The following is a 14781-nucleotide window of genomic DNA, read 5'->3' as shown; positions in this document are numbered from 1 at the left end:
TCCTAAGGGCACTGGAAACCAATGTTTTAAGCACAAGGTTTATAAACATGTTCAGACTTGCATTCTAAAAGGGTTCCAAGCAGAGGTTATTTTGGAATGAATCTTAAAATGAGAAAAGAGCAGGGTAATTTATGAAGAGATAAAAATAACCCTTTCAAAGGCACAGAGGCATAAAAAAATAAAAATAAAAAGTAGGCTCAGAGAAAGAAATACACAGTAAAAATATATACTCTGGCCCTGGCCAGGTGGCTCAGTTGGTTGGAGCATCATTCTATACACCAAAAAGGTTGCAGGTTCAATTTCCGGTCAGGGCACACACCTAGGTTGCAAGTTCAATCCCTGATCTGGGTGCGTATGGGGGCAGCTGAAACACTGATGTTTCTCTCTCTCCCTTCCTCCTCTAAAATCAAATAAAAAAGAAATAGACTAGCACTATCTAAAAACGTTTTTAGAAGAGGTTCCTTGAACAAGTGACAAACTGTGAAGGGAAGTCCTCATTTGCAGACATGCCATCTGTGTCTTACTCATTATAGTTTCCTCATTTAATGGCTGGGCAATAGCATGAAGTATAGATGTGAAACACAGCAGTACCTGAAATGCTATATAAGAAGCAAATGAGATATGTTGCAACAATATGTATTTTTAAGTAGAAATAGAAAGTAGTTTTTCATCTGTTCAATTTTCACAAGATACCTAACATTTCCTCTATAATATTGTGTACATTAATAAAAGTTCTACAAATATTGATAGTAAAAACACTTCCTTTTCTCTTCTCACATTCACTTTTCTCTGGAAACTGTGCTCAAAGGTGAGGATAGGCACCCAGTGTTCAGGCCAGGGTTGTACTACATGGGTCCTGCCCTTCTCACCAAAATCCAATTCTCTCTCTCATAAATCTGAAACTCTGAGCTTAGAGAGAGTGACTGGAAATCTCATTAACTGAAAAATTCAGGAATATCTGAACCCTTGCTATTAAAATCCTTTCCTGTTCCAAAGCCTGAGTGTCCTACTTCTCCCAGGATTCTATGAGATACATTAATATCAAATATCAAATATACTTATTAGACAAGCCAGAGTAAGTTTCTGTTATTCACAATCAAAAGGAAAAACTGAAATAATACAATGTTAAAACAAAGCTAATTTACCTATTAATATAAGTTGTTTGGGACTTAATCATTTGAATCTCCCTTGGACTGTTCCCAAGGTCTGGTAAGTCTTGTTACAACACAATTCTAAGGATTTCACAAGGTCATGGCTCAGGGTTACACAATGTTGTATAACCCCACTAGCACCAGATTTTTTTTAAAATAAAGTACTTAAAACTTCTTAGTGAAAGTATTTAGACACAGAAGTGCTCTTAAGAGATTCAATCAGTTCAACTGACTAATTTCAACCCATTAATGTCATCACCTCTCTCATTCCTCTTCCCTTCAGTCAGTACTTGACAATCTTTTTCCCTGCTTTCCGTACTATAAGCCCCTCTAACTATATATCTAAGTTTTCAGAGTTCTTTGTAGGTTGCCAGTTTTAGTAAATACAAATATAGGAACACCCAGTTAAATCTGATGAACCAAATAACCTTTTTAGTCTGTCTTGAGCAATGCATGACGACTAAAAAACTATTTGTTGTTTATCTGAAATTCAAATTTAACTAGGCATACTGTATTTTATCTAACAACACTAGGCCTGTGGAGCCGAAAGAGCTGCCCAATAAGATCTATAGAAATAGTGAAGTAGGAGCTGAAGTTTAAGTCAGCTACACAATTATGACACAGAATGTTATTTCTGAAGGGGAACTTGGAGACAGCTAGTCCAATATTCTCACTTTAGAGATTAGGGGGAAATTGTCTAATACAGATGAGTGACAACTGGGTTGCCAGGAGAACCAACCATGTGATTAGAGGTTTGGAACTTTCAGTCCCATCCCTACCTCCATAAAAACCCAGCAGGCCACCTTGTTAGCCGTACATGTTGGGGAACCAGAATGCTTCCACCTGCCAGGCCCTAAGGACATACACTCCTTTGTTCAGGACCTCGCCCTATATAACTTTTCATCTGGATGTTGATTCGTATCCTTCGTAATGAATTGGTAATCTAATAGTAAACAGGTTTTCCTGAGTTCTGTGAGTTAGAAGTACAGGTGACAACCTGGACTTGTGACTGGCATTCTGAGTTGTAGGGGACCGCTGGAGCCTCCAACCTACAGCCAGATGTCAAAAGCACAAATAACCTGAACTTACTTCCAGCATCTGAGAGGGAGGGCAGTCTTGTGAGATAGCCCTTTACGTGCGGAATCTGATTTTCACCTCCAGGTAGACAGTGTCAGAATTTAGTTGAATTTTTGGGACACCTCGCTGGCATCCAAGAATTGCTTGTTGGTGTGGAAGGAACCCACACTCCCATGTTAGAATTGGGTCCAAGAACCCCATATAAATATGATGCTAAAAATAAAAATATCTAAATTTATTATTCTAAATAAATGCATATGTGCATGCATGCACATGTAACTAAATTAATAGATAAAAACAGGGCTATTTCATCTACAACATTAGATATTTAGATACCCATGTTGGCCAATAAACTCTGGAAGTAATCGTCTCAGAAAAAAGGGAGGCTGCCTTGGATTTGAAGCCAACTTATGCTCAAGCACATGTGGTGTTAAACATTTTTTAAAATTGTTCTTTGTCCTCCAGAATTTCCTGAGGCCCTGCTCAATTCTGACTTGCAGAACTGTCTACCTGGCTTGAAATGGCTCCACGCTGCTTCTTAGTTGATATTTCCTCTGCATCCTTAACAGGGAATCTGCTTCTGGATTCAGACTGAACGTTTACTGGAGGCCTATGATTTCTATGAAACTTGCTATTTTCACAAAGTACCTACACAGGCATTCATATAGAAATTCAACTGTAATATGCTTCACTAAAACCAAGTTTCCCTGGTAAAAGTCAGAAAAGTGACAGTGACAAATGGGATAGAAGAGAAAAGGGCAACCTGGTTCCTATGTGGGATGATAAGGGGCAGACCTTATGTTCCACAGAAAGCCAATGTCAACTGATAAAAAAGGGAAATAATTCTTTAAGCACTTTAGCATTAAAAATTTACTGAACAAAACTCTTTACCCTAACACTCTACATTTTTGTTTCTGGAAGAGGGAGTTACTTACCTCTGCCTCTGCTGTCAACTGTTTCTTCTTTGCTATCAACTCTTTCATGTCAACCCGGCCTAAGGAAAAAATATATATATAACTTTTAAGTTGATGGATATCAACACTATTTAAGTCATGAAGCTGAAAAACAAGCAAGCAGAAAAGAACATAAACTACAGCACAACCACAAACACGGCAGCTCTTGAATGAAGCAGGGGTAATATAAACAGAAGGAAATTTATACATAAAAGTGCTAAGTAGGAAAACAAAACTACTATATGTACACACAGTAATTACAACTATATTAAGCGTATGATGCGATAAGATACAATTCTGACAGCATGGGAAATTAGATTCTCTAAATGGACCTTGCAACTGTGACTAATAAAATGCACAAGCAACATTTAAAAAATAGATAAATTGGACTTCAAAATTTAAAAAGACAAGCCACGGAAGGGGGGGGGGGTAGAATTTGCAAATCTAATCAGGATCTTGTAGCCATACTATATAAAAAGAATTCTTACAACTCTATAATAAAGACAAATAATCCAATTTAAATATAGGCAAAGTATCTGAAGAGACATTTTTCCAAGAAAGATATACAAATGGCCAATACCACATGAAAAGATGCTCAACATCACTGGTCATGAGGGAAATGCAAATCAAAACTACAATGAAATATCACTTCCTATGCATTAGAATGGCTTAATAAAAAACATATAACAAGTTATAGTAGTATAGCTTTGTAATATTTAAGTTGATTAATTGAGGCATTAATAAATAAATCAATTATTAATCTGACTTGAGGATTTTTCATGATTTAAAAAAACATTTAAAAACTATTAAAATGTTTGTTTTTATGAAAATTTGCTCTGTATGATTCCCATATAAACTGAATATTGTGATTTATTACTCACATATTTATAGACAGTTTCTTATTTTCATACTGAGTCATGGTACTATTATAATTTAAGCAGCTGATTTAATTAATGCCTGCTCTTTTAATAAAACTGGGTAGAGTTCATTTCGAGCTTTGTTTAATGCCTTGGTTAAAAGGTTCTCATTAAATTTATTTTGAATAATTCTTGAAGAAATTGTGGAATGGCTTTACTTTTAACGCTGCTGGATCTCCATCTGCACCTTTTCCAGGACTGGTTTAAGGGAACTGGGACTGTAGAAGTCAAGGGATGTAACACCAGACAAATAGAGCTTTCTACCACACCTCATCCTCCAGTGAGGGCTTCCGGAAATTCTTATTCCAGCAGCGCCCCAAGAACCTCACTCCCACTAGCAACAGAGAAATTTCACCCGCACAATTCTCCGCTAACACCAGCAGAGTGGTTTGCACCTCCCACCTTCACCTTCTCACTAGCAGCGCATTCCCAGCCCACTTCTGCAACTTTTTCTGGAGTCACAATGGAGCCCAAATTCCTAAATTCTCATCCTCATTAAACCTGCTACAAATGTCAACATTTATGAACAATTTATCATGCATCAGATCATTTATTCGTTATGACAACCCAGTAAACAAGCAATAGAGCTGGCTTCATATCTATTTTAAAAATGAAGAAACTAAGATTCAAAGAAATTGAACATCTTGCCCACAAGTCACATGGCCAGTAAGTAATTGAGCGCTGAAGCAAAACTAGGGGTCTTTTGCCCCCAGTCATGCAACATGTATCATACAAAAAGTTAAAAATAAAAATAAAAACAATCAAGGCCCATAGTGACTAAATTCCTAAAGATGACTAAGGAGTACTAAGCAGTGACTAATAACAATTTTTTCATTTCAGCTCTTTAACAAACATATTCTTTGTTTGTAGCAAGTACAGAATTAGCTAATGCGTAGGCACTAACAGGTTTTTATTGCCTAGAAGTTCAAACTCATTTTAAAACCCTAACCATTTTCTAAAAAATCATTTTCTCATTGATTATGCCTCAGAAGAGCGCTTTTCAACCGGTGTGCTGCAAGAATTTTTAAAACATGCAATACTGACTACTAGGGGCACTGACCTCTTTTCCCTTAAATTGTCAAATAAAAAAATGACAACAGCCAACACAACAATAACCATTCAGTGTGAATGAATCAAAATTATACCTTCTTTTGTTTGTCAGATCAGCAAAAAATATTTTTTTTTGGTGTGCTGCAGAATTTTAGCAATTAGTTTATGTGGGCCGTGATATGAAAAAGCTTGAAAATCGCTGCCTTAAAAGAAGGTCATCCCAGCCTCGCCTTGCCCTCCAGAGATATCAGTCATCTAAAAATCAGGTGAAAGTCACCTTTATGTCCAGAGGATGGTTGGATTTAGAACTATTCCTTGAAAGATGCTTATCTATTTTTAAAACAAAAAAGGGAGATAAAATAGTATAGTCCATCTATCACCTTTTATTGTTCCACTGACCTCAAAGACCTTCCAAAATTCTCAACTAATCACATGTCTGCATTACTATAAAGAAATGGAATCTGAACTAGAAACAAGGGTCAGTATACAAATACTCCTACAGAAAAGGAGAGTTAACAATATTGAAACAACTGGCTAGCCGTTTTGAAAAACTATAAAATTTGATCCCTAACTCACTTATTATTCAAAATAAATTTCAAATGGATCAAATATTTCAATCTAAAAAACCATAAATAAAAAATGTCTTCTTTTTTCATAATCTTAGATGACTTCTAACATGACAAGAAACTAAAAGTAATCAAATATGTGACTACATAAAAACTAAATGTGGCAAGACATACCATAAGCAAAGTCAAAAGAAAATAGCTAGTTAAAAAATACACTATACAATAACCAGAGGATTAATTTCCTTAATAGAGAACTCTTTCAAAAAAGAAAAGAAAAATAATAGCCACCAAATAGGGAACAAAAATGGACAGAGGATATGAATAGGGCTTTTAAAGAAAAACATATATAGTCAATAAATATATTTTAAAAGTTCCCTACCTCACTTATAATTTATGAGAACCAATATATGCTATGTGTTTTTCACCCATCAAATTGCAAGTTTAAAAAAAGACTGGTAAAGCACATTGGCAAGAGTATGGGGTAACAACACAGATGGGAATGTAAATTGGTGTAACATTTTTATTTATTTATTTTTTAAAATATCTTTATTGATTTCAGAGAGAGGAAGGGAGAGGGGGAGAGTTGAAACATCAATGAAGAGAGTCATCATTGATTGGCTGCCTCCTGCACGCCTCCAACTGGGGATCAAACCCGCAGCCCAGGCATGTGACCCGACCAGGAATTGAAACCATGACCCTTCAGTGTGCTGGCTGGAACTCTAACCACTGGGAAATACCTACCAGGGCTCAGCAATTTTTTTAATGAAATCAAAATATCTTGCATTTCTTTTATCACACACCTGTATCAGCAGTGTGGGCTGCCCATACAGCACATGCAATAAGAGAATTAGCCTTATTACCATTAAACTTTTACAACATCATATGATCCTATTTTTAAACCAAAAGAGAGATTTTCTGGTAGAAATATTAAAAGATTTCATGTAAAAAACTAAAAATACCCCAAAAGATTTCATGTAGATTATAATTCTTAGTTGATTTATTATATAGCAGAGAATTGTAAAGCTACCTAAGGATCTAGGACAGGAACACTGCCAGCACCATCAGTGAGAAGACAAAATAATACCTTAATGAACCTAATGCTACATATTGTAAACAGTGCTTCACATTTGCTCTCCTTTCTTTTACAAGAGGAAATCTAAGCACTGGCAGGCTATAAGTCCCCATCCACGTATGTAGGCAGTTAGTCAATGACTACATATACAGTAAGACTTCAAGCCCTATCTTCTCACTTCCTCCTGGCCTTTCCAATTTTGTCTTCCTATCCATGCAAACAATATACAAATGCATTTGTACTACCCGACCACCCAGCAATCCTCTCTAAAAGTAAACAAAACACCATACACATAATCTATATGGTCTTAAACTCCATGCCTTTGCAAACTCATACATTCTTCTGGCCTAAAAGCCCTCTCCCAATCTCTTCTTCAAAGGCCAAACTCAAATTCTACTTCTGTGAGACTTCCTTCTATTCTAAAGCAAGGAACACCTCACCCTGTTAGTCTCCTATAACTTACTTTTAACTCCTATCTATAACATTGGGCTGCTTTCTGTTTTAGTGTCTTATTTTTCTGAACTACTAGCAAACCTGGTACACTGCCTTATACATACACAGATCAAAGGTGCTTAATGACACTAGACTAACCTGTAAGCTGCAAGGCATAGTAACCAGACTTCAATATTAGATGCACGTGTTGTATGTAAGGGCATAATTAAATGAGAGCTAAGACCAATTCTTATTCTAAGAGCCTAGAATTCCAAGATTTATCTTTTGATAAAGTTATTAAAACTAGATTCCAGAATTTCCTTTTTTTAAAAAATTACTAATTTTAGGGAGAGAGACACAGAGAGAGAAATACCGATTTGTTGTTCCACTTACTAATGCATTCAATGGTTGCTTCTTGTATGTGCCCTGACTGGAGATGAAACCTGCAACCCTGGCATATCAGGAAGATTGCTCTAAACACCTTAAGTTACCTACCTAGCCAGGGCCAAGAATGTTCTTGATAGAACAATAAAAAGATTTAAAAATACAAGCTCTTTCCTCAAACATTTTATCCATACATATTTCTTGCAACTACACCTTAAAACACTGCCATAAAGTGGACTGTATAATATTTTCCCCATTCAAATATCATTATGATTTATGATTATATTCCTGTACCAGGTCTTGGCCACACATAGAGATAAAACCAGGAAGAGTATCTCATTAGAAGCAAAACATATCATAGACCTCCTTTTCTTTCAAAATAGTCAAGTTATTCTTCAAGTCCCATTATTTAAGACTGAACGTACCCATTATGCCTGGGGAAAATTGTACCCAAGTGATTTTTTAGCAATTCTCCTAAAAGACAGATTTGCCTCAAATACATTCCACCCCAGGAAAAAAATAATCATTGACAATACTTGGTTGGCCCTGTTAGAATCTGAAACCTTTTTGGGCTGATTTTTTAGCATAATTCTTTTTTGAAAAAGTTTTAAAAGCTGTCAAAGAAAGTATCAGCTAATATCTTCCATTTCTTTTGACTAATCTTCCTGTAATGAACTAAGATATTCAATCTCATTCTTTTGACCTTAAAAGCTATAAAAAGTACTAATTAATATTCAATAACTTTATTTCTGCTGATAATTATGTTATCTCTCATTGTACAAAGCATTTTTCAAGTTAGTGGAATTTTTCATCTTTCAGAATGCCATAGAGTGTACCCAAAAGGTCACATCATCCAAGACTGAAAAAATCTGAAGTAAAAGGCACTTCCATATTGCCACTGGGAGTGCAATATTTCCAGAGGACAATCTGGCAATCTTTACCGAAATCATCTTATAAATATGCATTCCCTTTGACCTAAAAACAATTTGTAATGAATTCAAGGAAAAATCACAAACACTTGAACTTTTGCTTATCTGCTTTCTCTAAAACAAACATGCTTTGCTTTCATCCTAAGAGGAGGAAAATGTACCCTCAACCTATTCAGTTGATAAAAGCTCTATGTGGACTGGTCAGTTTTATGATTAGATGCATATATACTGGATGAAGGGGCAATATTACAAAATAACAATGATACTTTTTTCATATTTTTGCCAAGGGATTTTCGAAATCTGTTACAAAAGGTATGTGGTTCTTTATGTTGAGATATTTATATATATATCTCAACACCAAACTTGACTAGAAAAATAATATACTAAGTTAACACTTGTAAAAACACTTAAAACAGTGCCTGGCATGCGATAAACTTGTTAGTGATTGTTATTATTATTATTATTATACATTAATTAGCTATCAAATGAACAAAGTAGCAAAATAAAAAGTAGTCAAGGATAAGTATAACCTGTAAATGAGAAGGCAGGGAACTTCTCAATCTGATAAAGGGCATCTACAGAAACCCACAAATAACTATTATTTGCAGGCAGAATGATCATATATATAGAAAATACTACAAAAACTATTAGACTGAAAAGATAGGTTCAGCCCTGGCCAGGTGGCTCAGTTGGTTGGAGCATCATCCCATACATCATTACACCACTGGTTGTGGGTCTGATTCTAGGTCAGGGCACATTCCTAGGTTCCAGGTTCAATCCCCAGTCGAGGCACATATAGGAGGCAGCCAATCAATGTTTCTCTCTCACTCTCTCTCCTTCCCTCTCTCTCTAAAGTCAATGGAAACATGTCCTTGGCTGAGGATTAAAAAAAAAAAAATAGGATCAGCAAGGTTACAGGATACAGTATCAAAACACAAAAACCAGATGCATTTCTATATAATAGCAACAAACAATGAGAAAATGAAATTAAGAAAACAATTCCATGTACAACAGCATCAAAAGGAACAAAATACTTAGGAATAAATTCAACAAAAAAAAGTAAAACTTTCATTCTGAAAACTATAAAACATTGTTGAAAAATATTAAAAACCTGAATAAACTGAAAGACATCCCATGTTCATGGATTGATAGATTTGATATTGTTAGGATGGTATATTAGTTTCTTGTGGCTGCTATAACAAATTATTACAAATTTGGTGGCCTAAAACAACAGAAATTTATTCTCTTACAGTTCCAGGGGAAATGAGTTGTTCAATAGACACAGTTTCAGTTCTGCAAGATGAAAAAGTTCTGGAGATCTGTTGCACACCAATGTGAACCTACTTAACACTATTGAACTAAATACTTAAAATGGTTAGGATTGCAAATTCTGTTAGGTTAGTTCTTACCACAATTAAAAATTAAAAATATAATAATTTTTAAATAGACAAAGGACTTAAAAGACATTTCTCCAAAGATATACAAATGGCCAATAAGCACATGAAGAGATGTTCAATACCATTAGCCATCAGGTAAATGTAATTCAAAACCACAATGAAATACCGCTTCATTTGGTAGATGTGAAGTGGCTATCATCAAAAGACAGATAATAACAAGTATTAGTGAGGATGTGAAGAAATTGGAACACTCACACCTTGCTGGTGGGAATATAAAATGGGGTGGCTGCTTTGGAAAAGTTTGGTAGTTCCTCAAAAAGTTAAACACAGATTTACCATGACTCAATAAGTCTACTTCTAGGAATATACCCAAGAGAAGTGACAACGTATGTTCACACACCACTGCTCACAGCAGCATTATTCCTAATAGCCAAAAACTATAAGCAACCCGAACAACCAAATGATAAATAACTAATAAACAAAATGTAGTAAGTATATCCATACACTGGAATATTGTTCAGCCATAAAAAAAAGAATGGAGTAACTGATACATGGAAAACATTATGCTATGTGAAAGAAGCCGGATACAAAAGATCACATATTCTATGACTCTCATTATACAAAATGCCCACAATCGGCAAATCCAAAGTGACAGGAAATAGATGAGTAGAGGCCAGGGCTGGGAGAAGGGGAGCATGGAGAGGGACTGTTAAAGGGAATGGAGTTCCTTTTGGAGATGATAAAAATGTTCTGTAATTAAACAATGATGACAGTTTGTTAGGTTTCTGTGGCTTGGCATGAAGGATACCATCTTAAGAAGCAAGCTGCTCTCAGTGACAGCCAGTGCACCCAGAGAGGTATGAGCCTGTATCACCTGAAAGGAGTATTCTTACAAAGTAGGTCCATTAGACTGTTACTGCCTTGGAATACACAGCTCTTAACCACCTGGCCGCAAGCCACCTGTGTTCCACCTGGAGGCTCTATGTATCAGATTGCAGCCCCTTTCCGTGCAGTACATGGGGATCCACCTTCTTGCTGGCATCCAACACCCTGCTTTGTCTTGCTTCCCTTACATTTATTTTGGAGCTCGGGCCTCTTTCTTTGGTCTCTAGGGCACCGTCCTCCAGGAAGTGTCCAACTCCGGAAATTTTCCCAATGTGGTTGTAAAACGTAAATGCACTGACAACCACTGAATTGAACACCTGAAAATGGTGAATTTTATGGTTTGTGAATTATACCAATAAAATACATTAGAAGAAATGGAAGGAAAAAAGAGGAAGAGGAGAAGGGGCCACGTGAGGAGAAGGGAAGAGGAAGGGGACCAAGAGGAGGAAAGAAAAGGAGGAGAAAAGACAGAAAAAGACTTAAGCTCATCTCCACTCAAACCGTATTTCCACATTTAGGACACAGGCAGAACGGGCCAGTGGCAGAATACTAGGTCTAGGTAAGATTCTAAAATTTAGCTTTTCCTATCAAGTTATGCAGGGTCCTCATTTCTATTTACTTCTAGAACGAACCATTCCACAGCGTATTACAAGACGTGCAAATGAAAAAGAGTAGAAATGATAGGTACACGGTCAGGAAAAGAGATAGTAAGGAAGAAATAAGGTTTTTAAAATTTAAATAGGCAACAACAAAAATTAAACAGGCATAGTAACAACAAAAACACACAGGGTAAGTTTATAAGGTAAATGTTGCAATCCAGTACTATGTATCAAAATAAATACTTTAAAATAACATCCTTTAAACATGCAAATCTTCTTTAGGCATCTGACAAATATGTAAAGATATTCATTACCATTTCTTTATAGCAGAAAAAAAAAGAAACCACTTAAATATTCATCAGAGAAACAAGTAAATTGTCTATGACATGTGCAAAATACAAAACTTTATAGCCACTCATCTATTACTTGACAATGGGAAGCCATCTACAATGTCTTAAAGACCCCAGTTACTAAACAGCATGTAAAATATTCTATTTATGTAAAATGTTACTTATTTGTGGGAATTATATATCTCTGAAGGACATATATTCATTTCTCAATGACGGAATTTTGAGTCATTTCTGCTTTTTTATCTTTTTTGTATATTTTGAATTAATTGAACACTTTAATGCATATACATCCCATAGCACAATAAAAGCTTTTTGATTAGCGTGTATTACTTTTAAAATCAGATAATAACATTTTCAATTTAGACAAAAAGTTATTTTCAGAACTGGTATTATTTCAAACAAATGCAACAAAATACAAGCTAACTAATCATAATTTCACCTAATAGGCACTGGATAAACTAAGCATACTTTTGTGAAAATGTGAACTACATACTGTAAAATCACTATAATGGTCACTATTAATTCAATAACCCAAAGGTTGGGTAACCATATAATTTATCTAACAAACTGGGGCACTTCTGAGAACACCAAACAGACACTACGAAGAATTACTTGGGACACAGGTAAAAACTGAGACCAAATTAGGACATAAAGTCACCCCACCCACAGTTACTAGAATCATAAACCACAGAATAAGAACTCAAGATTTATATACGCGGAGTTTAACGAAGAAAAGTCCTTGGGGTTCTGTCAAAGTGATATATCACAAGGTAGTTCTAGCTAAGTCTCAGAGTTCTTGATACTAGTGATTTGCAACCAGCGATGCCCAGCTAGCTTTTCCAAACTTAACATTCCTGGACCCTCCCCTTGAGATTCTGACTCAGTAGATCTATAATGGGGTCCAAGAAGCTGTTTTTGTTTGTTGGATGGTTTCTTTTCATTCTACAGGTAATTCTCCTGCACAATCTTTGATGGTTAACTTTGTGTGTCAATTTGACCAGGCTAAGGGAAGCCCAGATAGCTGGTACATTATTTCTGGGTGTGTCTGTGAGGGTGTTTCCAGAAGAGATAAGCAGTTGAATCCGTAGACTGCGTGAAGATTACCCTCTCCAAGGCCAGAGGGTCTGAACAGAATGAAAGGCAAAGGAAAGACATGTAGGCTCTCTTACTTGAACTGCCCTGGGACAATGGTGCTCCAGTTTCTCGGTCCTTCAGACTGGGACTTAGACCATCAGCCCTGATTCTCAGGACTTCACACTTAAGGTTTAGACTAGAACTACACCACTGGCTCCCCTGAGCCTCCAGTCTGCAGACAGAAGATTATGGGACTTAGCCTCCAACTGAGCCAATCCCTCATGATAAATCTTTCTATGTACCTACATATATCCTATTGGTTGTGTTTCTCTGAAAGGCCCTAATACACACCCCAGTTGCGAAGTGCCACTAAGATGTGTGTCTCAAACTTTAACCTGCATGTGAGTCACCTGGGAATATTAAAATGAAACTGCATTCAATAAATGTGAGGTGGGACATTTCTAATAAGCTACCAGGTGGTGCAGATGCCCTGATCCTGGTTGGTGGGCCACACTAACTAGCATGGTTTGGTGTCCTTAAGTCTTTGAGATTTAAGCCCTTAAAACTCAAAGGCTGCATTTTACCCATCTGCTTATTCCCCAAAGTGAAAAGCAAACAAATACTTAAGCAACTAGAGAAACACAGTCAATTTCCAGATCAGCATTACTTACACTAAACCAAGAAGGAGGTCAGACTTGATTTAAGCTTAAAAATTCAATTTTTAAAACCTGGAATGATTAAATCTTAATCAGCTAAAACAATAAGGAATACTGAAAATATGTAGAAATTAGAGTAATTTAAACACTTTTTAAAAATCGCGGCAAAAAGAGAAAATGGTATCTGGTGAGAGAAAGTTTCAATAAAAAACAATTTTTTTGACTCTACGTCAAACAAAATGGATTCTCGCCCAGTCCCTAAATTATGAAAGGGGAATGTTTCTACCCAAGGTTGGCTCAAATTTCCCATTTTATATCACACTAAAACTAGCCCATATGCAGTACAAATGTTTCATAAATAGCTAATTAAGAGTATAGCAATCAATTTCATTATGCAAACTTAAGCAGAAACGTTTTTCTGAGGATCCAGCTGCTTGATATTTACAATTAAGTTTAAGCAGAAAAAGCAAAAAAATGTTTCTTTATTTAAGAAGTCCAGGATGTGAGACAGCTTGTCTCCTAGTTCCACCCTTATGTGTTAACCAAACAAGTCTCAAACTTTCAAATCCTTGTTAAACTGAAACCTATACAAATCTCATTGCAAAAATAAATAGCCTGATGCAATAGATGACATCAGTTGGAGCTGTGTTTACAGGTGTATCAGTCTTAAGCACACACCTTGACCTTAACAACAAGCACTATGTCATACTCATCTCTGTATTCGTGTGTTAAACAGACTTGGGTATAACAATAAAAATTCCTAATCTTTCTACCTCTCCTAAGATTTACAGTTTGGTTCTCAACTAGGTTATCCTGGTTATTACTCTCATGCTCATTACATCTATTAAGAGAGTAATCAGTAGCATTTATGCATAATAATCTATGTTAACTGCAGAGGGAGTGTTTCTCGTTTACTTAACTAGGAGCTCCAAGAGGACAAACTCATCTGTATCGACCACTGCTATAAGCCTCAACACCTAGCAGGGCACCAATAATTATTGGTAGGTTAGGTGGTTGAAGGAATGAATAAATGGATGAATGGTATCTAAAACAAAATAGATACCCAAAAAATGTTCACTGAATTAATTAAGAGCTTATTTTCTAATTTATTCATTACATAAAATTCTATATAATATAAATACTACATTAAAGTATACATTGCAAACTGCACTTACATCAGTAAAGCTCACCTCTATGAGATGTGCTGTGTTACCAATAGTGTCTAAGGTAGTTGTGACTGACAATTAAATTGGTGTTCCTTTATATTCTCTTTATCAGTATATTTTTCC

General features: G+C 35.9%; 1 protein-coding gene across 1 annotated transcript in view; it reads right to left on the bottom strand.

Annotated features, from left to right (window-relative positions):
* The window catches only part of SOAT1 (sterol O-acyltransferase 1), a 44278-nt gene that overhangs the window by 18074 nt on the left and 11423 nt on the right, over nt 1–14781 (bottom strand). The window contains exon 3 of the mRNA XM_081122169.1: nt 3164–3222. Coding sequence (XP_080978295.1) covers nt 3164–3222 — 59 coding nt within the window. The remainder of the gene's footprint in view (nt 1–3163; nt 3223–14781) is intronic.

This window comes from Miniopterus schreibersii, assembly GCF_964146895.1.
Source record: "Miniopterus schreibersii genome assembly, chromosome: 19".
NCBI lineage: Eukaryota > Metazoa > Chordata > Mammalia > Chiroptera > Miniopteridae > Miniopterus > Miniopterus schreibersii.
This window is presented reverse-complemented; position numbering and strand designations above follow the sequence as displayed.